The following is a 20,351-nucleotide window of genomic DNA, read 5'->3' on the forward strand; positions in this document are numbered from 1 at the left end:
CGTGTGAATTGCAGCTTTTTGAAAGGACAGGTGAAACAGGGTTTGCCATGCTTTGAGCTGGGCAGGTGCGGACCAACTCAGATCCTACAGGGGTGTAACTGGTAAACGCAAGCACAACTGGCAGGGGACTCAGCTCAGAGGAACAGCCTACATGGCTACAGCGGGCTTCCAGACCAGAGGAGCATGATGCCTGCTCGACCCAAATCAAAAGCACGGGAACTTGAATTCGTCCTCAGGTTTTCTTCTACAACACAAAATTTTACAGGGGCAAAACTGCTCTGCGGCATCCTACAAAGGATCCAAAGACTTTCAACTCAGTTTGTCGTACTTTGACATCAACTTAAGGTTCTTCTTTCACTCAGATTTGTTCGAGTTTTTCTTAAGCTTTAATTCATGCTGGTAGCGAGAGGAATTGCTTGTCTGCCTCCTGATATGCAAGCTGCTTCCCCAGAGGGATTCTAGAAATCAGCACGGTGCAGGAGCTGCAGAAAAGTAACTGCAGACTTGTCAGAACAAGGGTTCTCCTTGCATATATTTGTATAATTTCTGGCAGAACACAGCATTAATTAAATAGGATCACTAAGCATTGCTAAAACTGCAGGAGTCAAGTAAAAAGGAGGAAATGAAGGGTGGGGGAACTGATATCCCCTCCTGGTAAAGCCACCTTCCCTTTCTCTCAGGTTCCTTTAACTTCCTATAACTATTTCTCAAGACAGTTTTCATTACAGATTTTGTAAGATAAAGTTCTAGCAGAACTGCATCCAAGTGAGTCGTGTTTGTAGATCTTTGGTTGCAAAGTAAATCTGCATGTCCTGCTACATTAACCGGGCCATGGTACAAAGGCTCAGTATTTTCTTCCCCTGTTCTTTGTGTGCCCTACAAGGTATGGAAGCTAAAAGGTAAAGGTATGGTAGCTAAAAGCTAAAGGTATGGTAGATAAAAGGCTGTATAAAAAGCAGTAGTAAAAAGCTGTCTGATCTTGGCACATGGAAGAGGCCACTCTCATTACTATATCCATGTACTTAACTTGTGCAGATACATTCCTAATATTTACTTTATGAAGCATGCAGCAGGAACTGTGATGAAAGATGAGCAGCCCAAAACTTTTGTTTTCCTCTAATCTTGCAAAACCCGAGTCACAGAACACAGTGATGCAACAGGACTTCTTTTTTGCCTAAAATTTCAACATACCTAGTCACTCTAGTCTGTAGTCACCTTCCTACCTGTTACTGACTTCGACCACATTAGCCCTAGCTCTCCAACTACGTGTCAAGAAATCTGCATCAGAACAGAAAACAGAGAAACCAGCTTGGTGCTCAGCTGGAGCGAAAAAGACACACATTGAGTTAGGTTCCAGTTATTGAGCTTGGGAGACAGGTAGCCTCAAAAAAAAGCACTGACTTACACTAGAAAACAACCGAAATCACCACTCCAACTGGCACTGTATGAACTCCCAAAACTGTCTATGAAACTAAAAGCTTGTATAGAGATCAAGGCTTACCCAGTGTGAACTTAGCTATGTCTTCTAAATCCGCTTACATTTTTGACCTCCAGCACACACTGTCTTCCTGATTCAATTACCCACCATATAAAAATTGAGCCAGAATAAGTCATTAGACCCACCTTTGTTTAAGAAAAATAAAGCGTTCCTTGTTTGGGCAGCATTTTACACTTCTCATTTGCAGCATGAAAGCTACTTCATTTTGCCCAGTTTAAATGACGTTCCAATTTGCTGTTAATTCAGCGTGGTTATTTTTCAATGCAAGGGAAAGATGATTAATAACCGAAATTGCAACTTCTGAGGTCTAAACCTACAGTAATGGTCTGGGGCAGGGGGTTATTACATAAAGAGCTGCATTATTGAGCCTTCTTCAACCTTTTGTTCAAACTTCAGCTGAACACAGATGCACCCTTGGCTTTTACGGTTAATTCAAACTTTACATACACGTGGTAAAGACAAACTAACTTTTCCAGTGAGTGTTGTAGAGTCCTTGCCCCCTTTTTTTTCCTTCAGATATAAGTATTTTCCGGTTTTGTTGCATAGAAGGAAAACCTCTTGCCTCAGTTACTTTACCTGCTAGCACAGCCAGCAATTGCAGACATTTCCTTCACTGAGGCTACCCTGCACTCTTGAAAACACAGACACTAAGAAGCACAGACTTTGTTTCCCCAACTTTCCAAACTAGGAATTAAACCCTAAACAGCTAAAACCCCCAAACCGCAAAGTACCTGACAGCAAGGTTCTCAGAAGAAGGTAGTCAATTCTGAATTGAGCTTCCAAAAACTTAAATCAGGCACTTATGCAAATTCCAGCTGAAGATAGATATTTTTTTAAGTTACACAGAAGAGAAGCTGATGTTAATGAAGTATTAACTTAGACACACAGGTGCATTCTGGGATTCCCCTGAAATTTTGTGAAAAGCACAGCTGAAAAGCCTAAAATTGGGGAGAGATTCACAAAACCCCCTTGAGTGAGGGAGGTTGTTCCCCCAGGCTTTCTCAGCAGAGGCTGGCCCAAAGGAGAACTGGGGGTACCTGCCTTGGCACCTCTCCTCCTCTCTCGTCTGTCCCCACCTCTTTGCTAGAGGCAGCATGAGCAAGCGAGAGGTCAGCCCCCATGAAGAACCAAAAACCTGTTAAGCCACCTACTGTAACAGCTGCTCAGTTTCTGGGGAGACTTTTGAACTAAATTTTCTAACTGAATTTTGGTTTTCATCCAATTATAGCTTTATATATTATAACCCCAACAAAACATCATCATCGAGTAAATACATTCATTATTCACTATTTTTACTGAAGTGATTAAAATCCATGCATGCTGAGGTATGAAACATTTAACGGTGTCCCACTTGCAATGCTGGGCCAAACCCTGTCTGGCCCTTGTCTGCTTTCATGTTCATGTCCATGCACATGTATACTCTTTGGGTAAACTAGTACAAAAGTAAAGGGCTGAAATAATAAACTTTCTTTTCAAACTACCTGCCAGTTGAGTCATATCTCTAGTTTCACATACACTGACTGCCCGATCGTGGCAGGCCGAGTCCCAAGGAGGTACCGACTCATGTTCAACACCACCCCACACCAGGTGTGCTTTCTGATCTCTTTTAAGGTGGGAGCTAAACACGCCTGTGGGTTTCACAGGGGGAACGGCACTTGCACAGCCCAGGCAAAGGCAGCCAGTCGCAGTGGCTTCCTGCTCCTTCCTTCTCTAGGGAGGGAGCTTACAGGGACTGCCTGGCCTCGTGCCCGATTCGTCCCTCCAGAAGTCCCACGTTTACCTTCAGAGCACTCCTTGAGCTTGTCATATGCATTGCACACAGGCTGCTTCTTTTCCAGTGTTGGCAATATTTATGGCAGTCAGAGCTTAGCACAGGCACAGATGCTACGACCTTGCCATGTTCTCTTTTCTGAGTTCAGCTGCCTGTGTGCAACCATCCCTGTACGACATGATGTTATGAAGAGTGAAGGGTTTTGCATGTACATCACTCTTTTCCTTAAAGCTTCCCTGTGCTTGTATAGGGAGAATAAACGCTTATTTATCTATGCTCTTCTATAGGCAGGACAGGGGATGGGGGAATAAATAAAATAATTTATTTTTTTTTACCATTCTCAGACAGGAATGTTATTGTGCTGAGCCCACTATGCGAGCTTTGTTCTGTTTGGTTTTCTAATTAGCTATTCTTAGCAGGCTTAGCTGCTAAATGCACAGCTGTGACTATAGAGTGAGGACCCAGCTGGCAGTAACCAGTGGTGCCTAATACTGAGCTTTGCTTCAGATAAACAAAGTACACAAATACAAACATAACCGGGTTTAATATCCGAAGCTTCCCCTGTTCAGCTGCTCGATTCAAATGTGTGATAGCACAAGTGTCTGTTCTCTGAATATGGTTGCGAACCACCACTCTCCAGCGGGGAGCACAGGCCTGCTATGCAGCGCCTGCTGCAAAACGCTGCTCAGGGTAGACAAAACCAGATCTATTTGAAAATAAATAAATAAAATAACCACATGAAGTGATCTTTAGAAGCAAGATACTGTGAAATGAACAGAAAGGTACAGATATTTTTTTTAGTGGCCTAACGTTTTTAGCATCTTCTAAATAGCACTTCTCTCATGGGAGGTATTTAAATATTGTATTAATACATTTTAACTTCATTTCAAATTTTATTTTAAAACATTGCTTCAGCACAGGCAGTTAAAGGCCATATATATGCAATTGTATGACCTGAAATATCACTGAGCAAACAGGGTCCTATCATATTGCCTGAAAGCTATGAAGTAACACATCTGCCCACAGCAAAGCCAGAGCAACACCATCACTTTGGGCAAAGTCTGACGTTTGTATTGACTTGCCATGAGCTTGCAAGTCAGCTTACACCTGATGGCAATATCTGCTGTGACAAGCAAAGGACACGAGACACAGCCATGAGCTTCTTTCTGCCTGCAGTGAGCAGAGGACAGCCCGCACCTCCCTGACTCAACACCACCAGCTGCCTGCTGGCTCAGCCAAATCCTCTGCATCGGCTCATCCGCACAACACGATGAAGGTTATTTTTTGGCCAACAGCCTTCCTGCATTTTAAACGCAATGACCACACGGCAAGTGTGCTGGCTCCACTGTATCGGGACAGCATTTGTATTACCAGGCACCATTTAGTGAACACCAGCCTTGCTGCTCCCAACCAGGACATGATCCTTCCCTCCCCACCACTTGCCTCTCAATTAATTGCATCTCAATTCACTGCAGATTATTTGTTCTTCTTCCTCAGGTACAAGCTGCTGTCGATCACCCACTTCTCTATGGGGATCTTGTAACTAAACTTACTGTTTCTGGTCTGTCCCCACCCTTCTCTCCCTTGATTCTTTCTTCCTGCTGTATGAATTCAAACTGAAACTTTAAAAATGAAACAGAAAAGGTCACATTTTTTAAAACTCTCAACAACCTATGTATCCCCTCTTCCCCAGATACACTGACATCGGCTGACCTGCATCACATACCATTAAACGGCTGACCAACTTCAATCTATTAATGAGACCCACTGTAAGCAAAAGAAGTCCCTCCAGTTGATTTTAATATTATTTGTTTGTATCAGCAATGAATAAGCCAATCCCCAAACCAATAATTTAGGCATAAAAAATGCATATCCAGATTATAGCAGACCAAATTCCTCTATTTTCTTGCTGGTTAAAGCCATCTGTAACGCACTCAGCCACAAAGCAAAATGTAACATCCGAGCTGTTTCCTACGAGGTCTTCAAGCAGCGGTGGGTGTGCTGTTGGCACAAATCACCCAAGAATCCTGCTGATAACAAAGTGCTTCCTTAATAATATTAGGCACAGATTCAGCCTTGCTGAGAAACAGATTCAGCGTTTTCTACCATTTCTCACTAATTATTTGGTATACACCGTATGTTTGCCTCATCAAAAATGCATTGAAAAAAATGTTTTTAAAACCTTGTGAAACTTTTCAATGTCTGAAGGGTTGCATTTTCTTGTCCCTGACCTTTGCCCATTTACAATCCAATACCAGAAGAATGTTTAAGTCCTTTTAACTTTGAAAAAGAATGAATTTCAGTCTCCAAACACAGGTACAAAACACAGCACCACAAGCCTTTGTATTTTATCCTGCATCTCAGCCCTCTCTAGAGTTACAAGCGTATCCAAGTGAAGCCTTCAAGAACACGGTCTACCCAAAACTAGAGGTCAACCAGAAAACTGCTGCACAAGTACTTCCCTGATGCAACATTCTTCATCAAAAATCCATTACTCACCGGACCTCTGGCAAACACCCTGGGAAAGCAACCTTGCTTTGCAAAGGAATGGAAGGCAATTGAAAACAAGAAGCTTGCCCTTCAAGAGAGGTTATTAAGACAGCTGCATACTGGTAAAGGGTACAATAAAGGTATCCTCACCTCCAGGATTCAAATAAAAAATATTGTTGGCACTACCACAGAAGCACTCATCTCTTCAAAAGTAAAATCTGCACGTTCCTTAGCATGCAGCCCCCTCATATGGTTTGTGAGCATGCACAGACACACTTGGGTTTATTAAACGCAAACCAACGTTTTGTCAATCCTGCCATTTCAGTAGTTGCATATATAGCAGAAAGAACAAGTTAAACTCCGTGGGGATTATTTTGTTGGTTGTTTTTAGAAAGACAGCTTTAGGTACAGAGAAATGCTTCTACTTTCACCACCTTTACACTTTCCACCTCCAGAACACTTGGTCAAATTGAACTTCCAGAACTACAGTAACAAGAAAATTGAAGAGAAGATGAATTTTAAACCTCAACCTCTGTGTTACAGCTACTGTCCTATAACCTCTTCCATAAATCCATATTATAAAGTAATTTAGGCAGGCAATTTTGTCCTTCACTGCTCCAGTACAACCCCTGTACTCTGTGGATGGCAGGAGATCTAACTAACCAGCAGCTTTGATTTGGATAATGACAAGTTGTTACTCATTTCTTGTTCAGGTTGAAAAGCCTTTCTCTCTCCTCCCTTCTCCTTGTATTAAAATATGTATGTGTATGTACACACACACACAATGTATTATATAAAACATACACATTTTTAACAAGACAGTCATCACCTCTTCTTTAACAGGCATAAAAACAGCTGGCTTCTGAGTCCGTGCTGAAGCCGCCATCTCTAGCCCTTCATAAATCCTCGCCAAGCCTCTCCACACACACGGACACCCCAGCAGGTACAACCACGGGGCCATAAACTGGGGCAGCTCCTGGGTCCCCCCCACGTCCACCTCCCAAGCCCAGGACTGTTTGTGGCAGGCACGGAGCGCAGCCTCAGGAAACCTGGTCAGGCACAACCGAGCTGCAGGAACTGGCAGCAAAGCAGCAGTGGAAGTTAATGTTTGATTGCAGAGGTTAGCGATGGCAAAACTTCATTTTGACATGTTTTTGTGACCCAAACCAGTTCTGATTTGGGTGAGGTACAAATCAATGCTTTGTTGTCTTTAGTCAGGGACTGCTTACCCTGCCCCTGGCTAAGCAAGGTCATTTGGACAGTCTTCCCAAAAAGTGGGGGGGTTGTCCAAGGAGAATTATTTGCAGCTTTCGTTCATCTCCCTGGAGAAAGGAGGAAGAGCATTCACTGACAGGATTACTCAGCCAGGTAATGAAAGCCTTAATTATTTCAGGACATTTGTATAGAGAATTTACTGAACAATGGACAATGAAAAAGGTTGCTGTACACCAAGTTTCAGTCGAACCTTAATCTGTTCCCCTAAGCTACGACTCCCTTGAAGGCAAGTTTGTAATGAGAATTTGGCAGACAGATGCTTTGTTAGAAGCTGAAGAGGTGTTACCATTTTTTTCCTAGCACTCTTCAAAAGGTCAGAGAAAAGGCGCTTGAAACCACATTGCTGAAGAGGTTGTGTACTACCTACTCTCAACTGCTAAGAACATTGGGGCAATGAAACCATGGGTGACAGTGGTGGGGACTTCTCCTCCCTCACCTGTCCCATCCTGTTCTTCCTCACAAGTCACCGATCCCTTCCAGGTGACCCTGCCACACTCAGACACTTCACTGCCGTCGAGGATGGCTGCCACCTAAAGCTAACCAGAAACAGGATCAATTAACACCCAAGCAGAATATCAGCCAAACACAAGGTATCTGCTTTACCTAAATAACTTTTAAGCAACTAGGACATCTGACAAGAAAAGTTGGCTTGATTGCAATTTTTTTTAAATCAATAACATTATTAATTAGGCTTGCTGGTCTTGAATGTCAGCTCTGAACACATCACTGCTCAAGCTGATGCATGTACCAAATACAAGAGAAAAAAACCTGCATCTGGAAATATGATCTTACCTTTTGTTTCTCCATGATATCAGAAATTATAGTATGCCAGAGAAGACAATCATGGAAATAAAACTAGCTCATTATTTGTCCTACATACAGCTTGGCCTTAAAAACTTGCAGCTGACACTCACCATTAAAGCACTGCAGATTACAAACGTGAATTAATTTTGTTGATTTGTGCACTTCAACATGAAAATGAATAAGACCATTCTAAAATCAGAAAACCTGTTTACAGTAATAGCTTTTATTAACTTTTTTTTTTTAAATGAAGGAAATACCTTCTGCTGCTTTTAATTTTCATAATTTGACCTATGCAACACCCACACTGAACCCTGAATTCTCCATTCCCAGTGCACGCAATCATTTAGCTAAAAAAAAAAAAAAAAAAAAACACATTATATGACTATCCACGAAACAAGACAACTTGCTTTTTGATGCAAGCACAGGACTGCTGAAGGCCAGGAATGAGGACTTCCATTCCCAAACACTTGCAGAGGTTTGGTATTTGCCCCTCAGAGTGCAGGACGCCAGCTTATGTACTCAGAGGACCTCCTTCCAAAGTTTTACTGGAGATACTGACCTGACTTCTGAAACGATCATGGCACCCTCTTTCCCCTCTCTTACTATGTACATGCTAAGACACATTTCTTCCCAAACTGGAAATGCAACACTACAGCTGGAATAGATGTGGTTCATCAACCTAGCAGTACTGCAGCATTTAAGACTGGAGATTATGACAGTGAAAAAAGGTAATTTTTATTTCTGATGGCTGTACCTAAAGAGCTCAGATTACGTACTTCCTTGTGTAGCAAAAGATCAATAGTCAGTGGTGATGAAGCTGTATGTGGAAATATATTTAAGGGACAGAACACATGATTATACGGTGCAGTACAGAATTCACACAGTGGCCACATCTTTATCATCCTCATAAGACTTTTTGCCTCCCCAGCTGATGCATCATGTGCATTTTAAAAGAGCTCTAGAATTGCTTCACGTTGCCAGATATTTATTGTCAAAAGTAGCTCCATAAGAACTATTTTCCCAGTCCTTTAAAACAAAAAATAATAAAAAATGGTACTAGCAATGTGCTCAAATCTAATGCTACAGTTTGCAAGAGCAAGCTGTAAGGAAATTGTCCTTAATATGAATGAAATAAAAATCTGATCTAAGAAATGCCTCCTTATTCTTCCACCAAACTGTAAAGACAAGTCAACTAACACCAGTCTAAACAGGCAACTGTCCGCAAGACTCAAAAAGCTTTTTAATAAAGATATTTCAAAGCCACCAATTTGTTACCTAGATCTAGATGAATATAGTAGCAAGATTAGATAAGAGATCTACAGGGAGGAGCAAATAAATTACTCTAATTACTATTTGATGACAACTATGGCTGAAAGGATAGCTTTTACTTCTGAAATGTGAGCATCCTCTGCAGCATAAATTTACTCAGGTAGAAGAGAATTAAAAAACAAACTGATGTTTGTTTCTCTTTTCATAGCAATAATAAGTGCCATTCAGTCCAAAAGTGCCTCAAGATCAGCAATAAACTAAAGCAGGATATTACAAAAGCAGTTAAGAGGCTTTAAAAGCTGTGCAGGTATGAAGAAAGAAAAGCTCAATTTGCATGTCAGACAGTATGCATGATTTTACTTTCAGTGATGTTTTTGACAAATGTTAATACAGATGATCTCACAGACAACTGTATCCAAACTGTGGGATCCAATCTATGTCCCAACACACCCGTAGAGACAACTGGTTGATCTAAATAAGTCTTTCAAAATAATGTTTACCTTCTTTTCTTGCAGCACAGTTCCCTCCTCATTTTCAGTGCCCTTTGCCCCTCCCTGACTACACAGTTGGTATTTCCTGACATTGCTGCTTAGAAGAGCCATAGGGTTTCTACCCTTATTCAAGGACGTATCTTATCAGGCTGATTAATGTCTAACTACCTAACAACCTACTCACAAGATACCGATGCCACAGTAGAGGTTTCCCCATTGTTTCTTAAAACGTGCGTTACTTCAGAACTCCAGTTTCACCTAGCTTAACAGGATCCCCCTGGAGAAGTGCTACAAGGAGGTGGCAGAGGAGCCTTTTTCTTCCTAGCTGCCATTGCCAGCTAACCAGAAAATACAGGTGACACCATACACTCAGTATTTTAAGTCAGCACTGACCTTAGAGACTGATATTTAGAGTCTGTCTCCAGCTTTGGGCCTTTTAAGGCAAGCCTACCCCTTTAAACAAATCAAAAAGCGCTATTTTTGCAATTACCTGTACAAACCATGGACTCTTTGCCATACATATGTAAGTTTCTATTCATTTATGGGTAACAAGAGCAGGCACATGAACTGTCTTCTCATCTTCCGCAGAGCACAGCACTCATGCAAGAAGCACTGCTGAAATCCATGCACTTTTACCAGTGAGCACAGCTCTGCAGCCACCACAGAAGACAACCTCTAACTATAGGGAGCATTGTGCCTACCCCGAGCTTAATCTACCTGCAGCAAAGACCAGAAGAACAGAGGAGGAAATCTGTCACTGTTGTAAATTTCAGTCACCTCCTGCCAGAGCACCTCTCTGCTGAGGGCCAGGCTAACCCCCTATACCGGTTAAGCTTTCAGTTTAGCATCCTCCAAAAACCATCTAGCTTACGTGCACCAAGAGTACTCCACAAACAGAGCCAGCATGCAGTACGCAGGAGCAGCTGGGGGATTTACAAAACCCTGCCACAGCCCTGAGTCAGAAATATTAGCGTAGATTAAACAGAGCAAAGCAAGAGTCAGGTCTCCCCCTCTCTGCTACACAAACAGCAGGCTGCCGCCACGGCCAACAGCTGCCCCCATGCCTCCCCCAGCAGACCAGGCCTGCCCCAGGCAGCCACCTCCAGCCCTCCTGAGGCAGGCCCTGGCCTCTGGGCAGCCCCCCAATCCTCCTGAGGCCGGCAGCCACAGCCTCTGGGCAGGGGGAGCCCTGTCACCCAGCGCTCCTTCCAGCCCAGTCGCCACTGCTGAGGCAGCTCCGTGGCCGCCTCAGCCTCAGGCACGAGGCAGAAAGCTGCCGAAGCCATTGTGGTGAGGGCTCCAGCCCCAGGACAGGACAGCAGCTGAAAGCAGCCACGGCACCAGCCAGCCACTTCTCATCTGACAGAGTACAGTGAAAGATGTGAGTTTTATCTAGAAAATGAATCCGATTGCCCAATTTACCTACAATACGTGCCACAGGAAGTGGAATTATGTATAGCAGCATAAACGTGGATAAGCGATATGATAAGAGATAAATGCTCTCATTTTCATATTTAATCAAAGCCCACACTTAATATAAGAACGAATTGCCCAGTAGCACTGAAAAGAAGGCAAAAATGTCTTCGTTCATAAATAATCACAATTGGCTTTTGTGTTTTTCTTCCTTTAACCCCACTGCAATAAATATTTGCCAGTACACACGCTACCTATAGGCCCACCTCAAGGTCACTGGCAGCCTGATTACACTGAAGATTCTACTTACGGTTCCGTCTTCTCCCATCACATTTCATAGCCACATTCATGGTTCCAGAGCAAATTCAGGAAGTACACAGAAGCGATTCAAGAAGGTTTAAAAATGTATATACATGTAAATGTTTGTATGTGTGTATAGACACGTGTATGTATATAAACATGCATTTTTATACACAAATAGGTATAGGCATAACCCTATAGTAAAACAGCAAAGTAAAACTGTTCTTTTCATATTCTTCCATCTCATTTTATAGAAAATTTCTGCTTGCTTTGGGGACAGTTGATTTTTCACCCTGAAGACCAATCCAAAGAAACCATAAAAGACAATGATGACAGCACCCAAATTTATCATGCAACAGAACAGACATTTTTCTTCTTACAGAAAAAGAAAATATCAGTTTGGAAAATGAACAGCTGAAATTCAATCCAGTCAGAAAGGCCATCCTGGAGAGAGTATGGTTGAACTTTGTTTAGACAGCACAAGACCACCTTTAATCTGCTATCTCAGGGTATCTGCGTGCTGACTAGTTAGACACTTTCTAAACACATATCTATACATTAAGGGAGAGCTTGTTAAAGAAGCACTGTTTTGTTCACTAATACAATTAACAGGCTACCTGTTATGGGGACCCATCAAATGAAAACCATGCAAAATATGATGTTCCCTAACCTGAATTTGTTCTCCAAAAAACAACAATAGAAGACAATTGTATCCTCCTCCTGTTGCAATACAAAGAGATATGGGTAGAGACCATGCCCTAAATGGAGGCCTAGAATTATCCTAAAGCAGCAGACCTTGCTCCAAGCAGGAATCTGCAGCAGCCATCTTACTCCCAAATCCTCATTTGAGAGTTCACCTTTTTTATCAACTTAAAAAAAAAAAAAAAAAAGACATACACATTTATATATATAGAAATCACGCTTATCACCATATTGATAAACACTCTTTGGAACCACTTTGATGGCTTGGGTAAGAACAGTAGTACAGTGCTGTTAGTACCTCAACACTTCTGTTTCCAGCAAGTTTGGAAAAAAAAAAGAAAAAAGCCAGAAGACTGCTTTCCTGCAAGTTAGGCTACCTACGGGAGTGCCCTAATCTGTGCCAAGACTACACAAAGTCTGCCCACTTCTGAATTTCTAGGAAGATTCACTGGATAGTAGCATACTATCAGACAAGCTCCTGCATGTTCAAAAAGCTCAGCAAGTGCTCAAACACAACGGAAGTTAAGCAGGGGAAAAAAAAAAAAAAAAAAAAAAAAAAGAAAAGAAAAAGAAAAAAAAGGGAATTGGTACAGCGTTCCAAATCCTGCAGCCTGAAGCAGAACTGTCTGATGTTTTCCTGAACTGGTGAAAAAAGGTACTGCTAAGTCAGAACAGGAAGTGTAAAGAAGAGAAAACAACCCTTCCAAGACCAATTGTTGGGGGAAAAACAGATGAAAAGTGTGCCTGCAAGTTCTCATGCAAAAAGCAAAGGCCAAATTAGTCATTTTCAGAAGCAAGTCGGCAAGTGGTGCAGATCTACCTACCTATTGCTCAGCCAGAAGTGTCTATTATTAATCAACTCCAAATCAAGATCTATTTGTTTATGTATAGATAAATAGTAAGTGCAAATGACATGATCTTCTGTGAAATTTTGTTCTGCCTGTCACACTCACTATTGTGTTCCTGCTGCACAAAGGCATTCTTGGCTATCAGGTTTCAAGACCACATGGTACACTGTATTAATCAAGCTTAATTATTAATCTGAGCAGCCAGGATTTCTGGAATCTATCCATCCACTATTACTATTTCAGTCTGAAGTTCATTACCTGATGGCAAATAAGAGTAAGCTTTTTTTATCCAAATACAGCACTGGTGCCTCCTAAGTCAACTCACATCATCTCCATTTGTTCAATTTTATAGTTTCTTCATGCATCTATACAGCTAGCTTAAAGACATTTTTTCCTATCAAACCAAAGGAAGCAAACTTTCCCTAAAAACACTAATATCATGAAATTAAAGATGGTATAACCTATTAATGGGCTTATTTAAGTGTAAATTTCTTCACCTGATCATTCTTCTATTTTAACCCACACTTGGTTAGAAGTAATTTTCAAGTTAGTGTATACTGCCTTCTCCTCTCCTCTATTATTAAGCACTTAACTCCAAAGAAAAATACCTCCTGCAACCACAAAAGACTAATTTTGATGAGTTTGCATTCCAGTTTCTCCCCCCGCCCCAAGCCACTTCCAACTACTTCAGGGGTATATTCATTCCCTCTGAGAAAAAACAAAACGAGCTCTAAAACATCAAGATACCAATCCCTTTTAAAATTCATTGCTTAGAACCGCCACTCATCATATGAGGTAAACCAGATACCACAGGAATTACTGTAAAGCTCAGCAAACCTTACTTCTGGCAGCGGGCTGGCCGGTTTGGTTAGGATTCCTCCCACATAAACAACATTTGGTAGCGTGGGTCTTGGAAACTCCAGTGCTACATCAGTACAAAGCATCCACAGGCTGGATCCATGAACCAAGTCATACATGGACCGTTCTGGCATAACCTTGTATTTCTGCATTATCCTTTCATATTTTGGCAGAACCAAAAAGCTGACTCCAAATCTTGAAATAAGATACACAACAGTATTTTTAATCCTCTCAAATAAGTTCATGTGATCTGTGAGTAGCGAGTTAAACTCTGGAACATAAGAGAGGGGAGCTGGAGCACCCACTTCTGCTGGATACCAAAGGCCAGTGGAAAAGACGGCGTACTTAACCCCTAAAAGGTGAGCTATAACAAATCCACACATCTCATTGGGATCTACCAGGAGCAGGTCAAATTTTTCCTGTTTCAGGGTACGCATGAGGTTTTGGTTGCCAACAATCATGTCACAGTTCTTGGAATAGTGGTCCAGGATATCGAACAGTTCCAGGGCCGTCAGTCTCCCAGAGAAGATACTCCTCATCTTGGACTGGAGAAAGTCATCCGAGGTGCTGCTGTTAAAGATCCCTGGGTAGCGCTGAAGTCTATAGTGATTAGATGGAGGAATCTCTCTGCCCTCAGAGAGGAGAAACACTGTCTGGTGACCTTGGTCATGCAAGGCTGAGGCCAGAGTCTTAAAAATATAAAGATGGCTTTCAAACATAATTGGCGGCACAACAACGATTTTGGCAGCCCTTGCTATCCCAACAGCGCTCCACAGGAGGATGAAAGCTGGAGTGTACGGCTTCATAGCTGAAACAAAAAATAGAAGCATTACATCAACAGAAAACAGGTTGGTACATTACCTAGAAATTAGGGGAAAAAACGTTATGTAATGTAACTCAGTAGACCCATGAAAGGTAATCACATCTCCCTATCTCAAAAATATCTTTGCAACAGTCAAGGGGGAAGAACAGAGCCGCTAAGCTTCAGAATACATGTGGTAGTGCTCATTTTCCAGCAAGGTCTGCTTTTTCCCCCCTTCCTCCCTTTCCATCTGGAACAGAGAGTAGACAAGACTTCTTATAGCACAGACATCGATAGGGCACCTGCAGTACACTGCAGGGGAACCGACACAGACGATGAGGCTGGTACCCTCCACGGAGATACTGCACACGTTGCTTCTGAATTATATATGCAAACCAACAGCTACAAGATCTTGTAGTCAGCTCTGAAAGCCAGATCCTGCTACGTTCGGGATTATATTTAAAATCACAACTGCATTACTGTCATCGTAATATACTGAGTGAATTAAGTATTCCTGATAGCACACGTGAAGACCCAAAGTCTAGAATTCCTCATTTATTCTCGCATCAGATCCAAAGGATGAATGTGTCATTTATTATTCCTTTCAGCATAGGATATAACACTTTTACAGATACATTTCAGTCTCTCACCCTGAACTGGAACTTCTAATATGACAATTCTTACTTTTTAGTTTGTGTTCACTGTACCGAGACCCACACCCCCCTACTGTTGACATGGTTATGAGCACTTCTGCTGCAAGTGCTTCTGATGGACACTCACAGCCTTCAGGCTTCCATTCTAATTTAAGGATGGCATTTTCTGCTGTTTTATTTTCTTATAAGCTAGTAAGAATTAAGAAGATAGGTTTTTCCTCTAAAATGGAAATTCATGGAATGGAAATGACATGGAAATTCAGGCAGTGTTTTTATTGGTTAGTGTAACACTGATCAGCCACATTGGGATGGAAAATTGAAAGCTGGCAGGAAGATGTTACCAATAAGAACCAACGCGACTACTTTAATCTCTCAAAAATTGCACTCTGTGTATGAGAACAAATGAAATAAAGGGAGTTATGCCACATACACAAACATCCACATCAACCTCCACTGAAGCACTTCTACAAGTGCTGGACTCTCCAGCTGCTTTAATTGGCACTTGCACAGATACTCAGGCATGAACTCTAGTCTACACCAAAAACAACATCACTTTAAAGGCAGTTCTTGACAGTAGCAGGCTTCAAGGGAATGGGAAAAGATTTTTCCTTGTGTTTTGGTGAATAAAGCCAGATGAAAACAAAGCTCATGACAAGCATGGAGAGGGCATGTCAGAATGCCCCTCAGTCACATTAACCCTCTTAGCACAGGGAATCAAGGACAAGCCAAACCAAACAATCTGCTCTTTTCTCATGCCAAACCAAACCTATGTGGAAACAGGAGTCTGTTAGAGTGTCCTTTAGAAATAAGCAGTACAGAAACTGATAATGCTACTACTCAGGCCTTGTTATCTCCTTAGTGTTCTCCTGCAACCCTCCTACAGATTGCTTAGTTTTTTTGTTTGTTTGTTTTTGGTAATGTTAGGTGGATTACCAGCTCACCAAAAGAGCACCTGAATTGTATTGCTACAATCTAATGTGGGTCTTTCTGAATTATGTCCCATTTTTTTCCTACTCCAGATTCTGCAGCTTCCTTGACCTCAAAGCTTTTGTAAGCACACGGAGTCTAACAAAGCTGCAGAATTACAACAAGGTACATAGATTATTTAAATCACATCTCTCGTGTAAGAAGTCTTCTTACTGCACTTAAAATCTGTTCCACGCTTGTCTTCAGAGAGCATTAGCCACCACCTAGGAGATTACTGACCAGCGCTTATGAAAATCCTACCAACTTATTACCACCAGCAGCCATGTGCCTACGCACACAGGTACACACGGGCAAAGATGTTTTTTCCTCCTTTTGCTGTAAAGAAGCCCACACCAGGAAGAGCCACAGTAAAATCTTATGCTACCCACAAGCAGGTAGTAAAGAACTGAAGCACGAAGAATTCACTGAGATCCTCCGAATACAACACATCCATGGGCTGAAGTACCACTCTGGGAAGAACTTGGAGAAGCTTCACTGTTTCTAGGCACAAAGCTCAATTTTACAAAGATAACACTTACGGGGAAGAGAGAGGAAGTTACCTGCTGCAAATATTACCAGTGGCTTTTAAAATCTTTACTGCGTTGCATTCTTTTCTGACTTTGGATGAGATCAAGTTGTTTGCTAAGCTGCCTCAATTAGGGTGTCAGAAGTGACCCTAAAACACCTCCTCCCCTGCAAACAGCAGTAATTAAACAAAACAATAGCCCTATTTATTCTCCAAAGTTCAAAAAAGCATTCTTTCTACGTGAGAAACAGCTTGCCTCTCCATTTTTTTCCTAAAAACTATTAAAGCTTTGACAAAAAAATGAATGATAACACCAACACTGAGAAAAAAAACGAGTCCAGTACTGCATGGCTTCATTACTTCTCACTGGTTACACTTCCAGCACAAATGCCACATCTCACAGACCACTTAAAGCATTAAATTGCCTTTTGGGTCCAGGCCTTGGCTTCCACTGGAGGCTTTCTAAAAAAAATAAAAATAAAAATGCAGCACCCCACGAGGCTCAGCTGCCCACCCGGAAGCTCCCGATTTAAGGATGTGACTACCCAGGCCCCTGCTAATTACCTCACTACTCCCCTTGTTTCATTCCCACCTGTGGGACTGACGGATTTTACAGGGCAGCAGGGGGCTGTGTAGGGGAAGGACGAGCCCGTCCCGGTGCATGGCTCACTGCGGGCACAGACACTGCGGGCTCAGCTATCGCCATCAATGCCGCTGGAGGACAGCATGCACTACGTAAGCTTGGTTTTAAATAAAAATGGTTGATCAATGAAATACGAAAGGAAAGTGATCAGTCAAACTTGGAAGAAAAAACTATTGATTACATCTCCTCATGCTATAAGCATTCCCGTGGTATAAGTTACTGCTTCTGTCAACAACAGGGATGTTACAAAACCATAAATGGATTGGGAAACGCAGAAACAGTTAATGTTTCTGAGATCACTGGGAATCAGAGGTATCAGAAGCCTAAGGGCACTCCGTGATCCAACCGGCTGCCAGATGCAAGAGCCCCATGCTGTACTTTGATCTCCTGACCTGACGCAGGCTCCAAGCACAGCACGACTTAGTGAGCATGCAGGTACAATACTTAGCCCAAAGGCGTATTTTCCACTGCTTCATCTCTGCACGTGCCACCAAAAGCCACCCAGAATTACCTCTGCACTTCCTTAGGATGCTTACAGTACCACACCACCTCTTCCGATCCCCGCTCTCACTGCACAGCGCTGCTTTAAATGAGAATACATTGAACGACAATCTTTATGAGCCTCCCATAAAGCACGAGCTAGCTAACATGGAAATATGTCAATATAATTACAACCAGTTATGAAACATTAGTTTTTCCTCTCCTGCTGTGTATTGATGATAACAGATGACACTCCTCTCTAGAAGCCTCGCAGCACCTTCACTACTCAGAACTGTTACAAAATGCTGGTGATGGAGCTCCCCTTTTCAACACAACCATCTTCCACAGGGACAGGAAAATATACGTACAGGGCCTGCCAAACCACAGAGGTAATAAACACGGGACACTATTAGACAAATGCCCACTAAGGGACATTTTTTACTGGAAGCAATGGCATTGACCTTGTATTGCACTCAACCGAAGTCTCCACCTGTGGTGGGAGCCCCCAGGATGAGGCCTCGTAACTTCATCCCTTGGCCAGCCCCAGGCTGGGAGCTTGCAAGGTCTGCATCGAGCACAAGCAAGGGCAATATGCAACAGCACTCAGTTCACCAACTAACCATGCTCCCAATTCCCATTTTGCAGACCAGGTAGCAGACACTGAGTGAGCTATCACTGGCAATAACACACAATTCTGTGTGTTCAGCTCCCTGCCATCAGCCAGGAGTTCTCTGGAGACCGTAGGTACTTCCAGCATGGCACAGAGAGCTGCTGATGCCCATCTTGATGGGAATTTCCAACTCGGCTCACCTCCAAGAGCCACAAGGCTCATTTTGATGCCAGCCCAGCGAAACTGGAACATGGTGCCTCTCCCTGCAACCCATCATCCACAAACTCCCGGAATAAGCCATCGGCAAAATATCTAAAAGGGATCAACATCCAGCACCACTGTGTTCTGCTGCTGGATCCGAGGGATCCTATGAAAAGGAATTGTCAAGTGTCTGTATAGTAGGAAGGAAAAAAAAAGCCAAAGCCAGAGGATGACATTTCTCCATCATAGTTAATAATATAAAAAACATTTTCTACCTCTGTCCTAAATCTTTCTGCCTAGAATTTTCCTGCATAGAATAAGATTTCCTTCTGGTGGCATATAATGGCCTTTTATAGCAGAAGGCATAAAAATAAGAAAGAACAAAACCCAATTTTATTATTATTTTTAAAATACTTAAGACAGTTACCACTGAATGGAAACCCTTTACTCCTCTCAGCCAAAAAACAAGAACAGTTATGGAGAAAAAGGAGATGTCAGGAGCAGCTTTATACAAGTAAAAGCAACTGCTGTCTGTAAGGAGTTCAGCTCTTGGAAGAAGTTAAAGAAACACCAAGAAGTTAAACATTAAACCTATTCCAATGGCTTCTCATAAAGTTAATGACTTGCATGCCGTTTTACAAATGCAAGAGAAAGTACAAGTTTTAATGTGGGCTGCAGAAAACCAAGCACCTACACAGAGGACTGTTGAAGGGATGTTTCCAGCTGATTAAGAGTTCTAATTCCTGGTTTATTTTTACGTTAACAGAACATGTTACTATTCACCCAGAAAGACAAAGCAGGACTGAGAACAGGAAATGTGACTGTGCAGATAAGAATTCCGCGTTTTATTCGTGAAGGCCCTACACAGGAAAATTTGGAAACAGAAATGGAGTGACGTTTAAGTTTATATGAATTATACAAAAAAGTCTTAATGCTTAAATTAGTATTTTAAAACTGAACTAATACTATGTTTGTATTTCAATCCTAAAAAATATTTTTAAATCATCCATATTCATAATTTATGCAAGTCAGTTACAGCACTGAAATACATACCGAAGGGAAGATTTACTGCCAACCCTTAACAATATGCTAACCACCCTGTAATTAAAACCCGGACTTTTCTCTGGTTTCTTCCGCTGGCTGCCTACCTGCCTATTTCTGAATCTCCCAGCAATACCCATTTTCAAGCCAGCAATACTGTTTTCAGTGTGGTTCTGTTTTTTTTTTGTTTGTTTTGTTCTTTGTTTGGGGCGGCCCCCCCCCCCAAGAGCAGTCCGTTCTAGAAGCCAAAGCAGCTCTCAAGCACCTTGGCACTCAGCACAGCTGGAACTCAAACTGTGAGAATAGATAACACTGCTCAAAAAAGCAAGCAGTACTTACACATAGTAGTAAAGCAGTACTCTTTAGTCACTAATAACATAACTCTCCCCGCTTCCAAAGAAGTGAATAAAGTTTACAGACGTGGAGTTGCGTGACAGGAGCAAATTTTTCAAGTCCTTTCGTTCCTTTCAACCTTTCTTTAGATTTGCTATGGTTGGCTGAGTTTACCTGGGCAGTTTGGTCAGAAGACTGGGACCTAGAAAGGTGCCCTTCATACCAAATAACAGCACTGCACTGACAGCAAAGGAGCAATCTTTCCAGCCACTGATCACTCTCATCTTACCCGAAGGTTTCCAATTTCTCATTACAATTTAACAGATACCAGAACGCATTAAAAAAGCAGGCTTACCAACTAGATTTTCACCTCTGCA

At 42.1% G+C, this 20,351-nt stretch overlaps 1 protein-coding gene across 1 annotated transcript in view; it reads right to left on the minus strand.

The window, feature by feature from the left end:
* The window catches only part of UGT8 (UDP glycosyltransferase 8), a 42,877-nt gene that overhangs the window by 10,386 nt on the left and 12,140 nt on the right, over positions 1 to 20,351 (minus strand). The window contains exon 2 of the mRNA XM_035325630.1: positions 13,704 to 14,527. Coding sequence (XP_035181521.1) covers positions 13,704 to 14,525 — 822 coding nt within the window. The 5' untranslated portion in view covers positions 14,526 to 14,527. The remainder of the gene's footprint in view (positions 1 to 13,703; positions 14,528 to 20,351) is intronic.

Source organism: Oxyura jamaicensis, chromosome 4 (assembly GCF_011077185.1).
Source record: "Oxyura jamaicensis isolate SHBP4307 breed ruddy duck chromosome 4, BPBGC_Ojam_1.0, whole genome shotgun sequence".
In the NCBI taxonomy this organism is placed as follows: Eukaryota; Metazoa; Chordata; class Aves; order Anseriformes; family Anatidae; genus Oxyura; species Oxyura jamaicensis.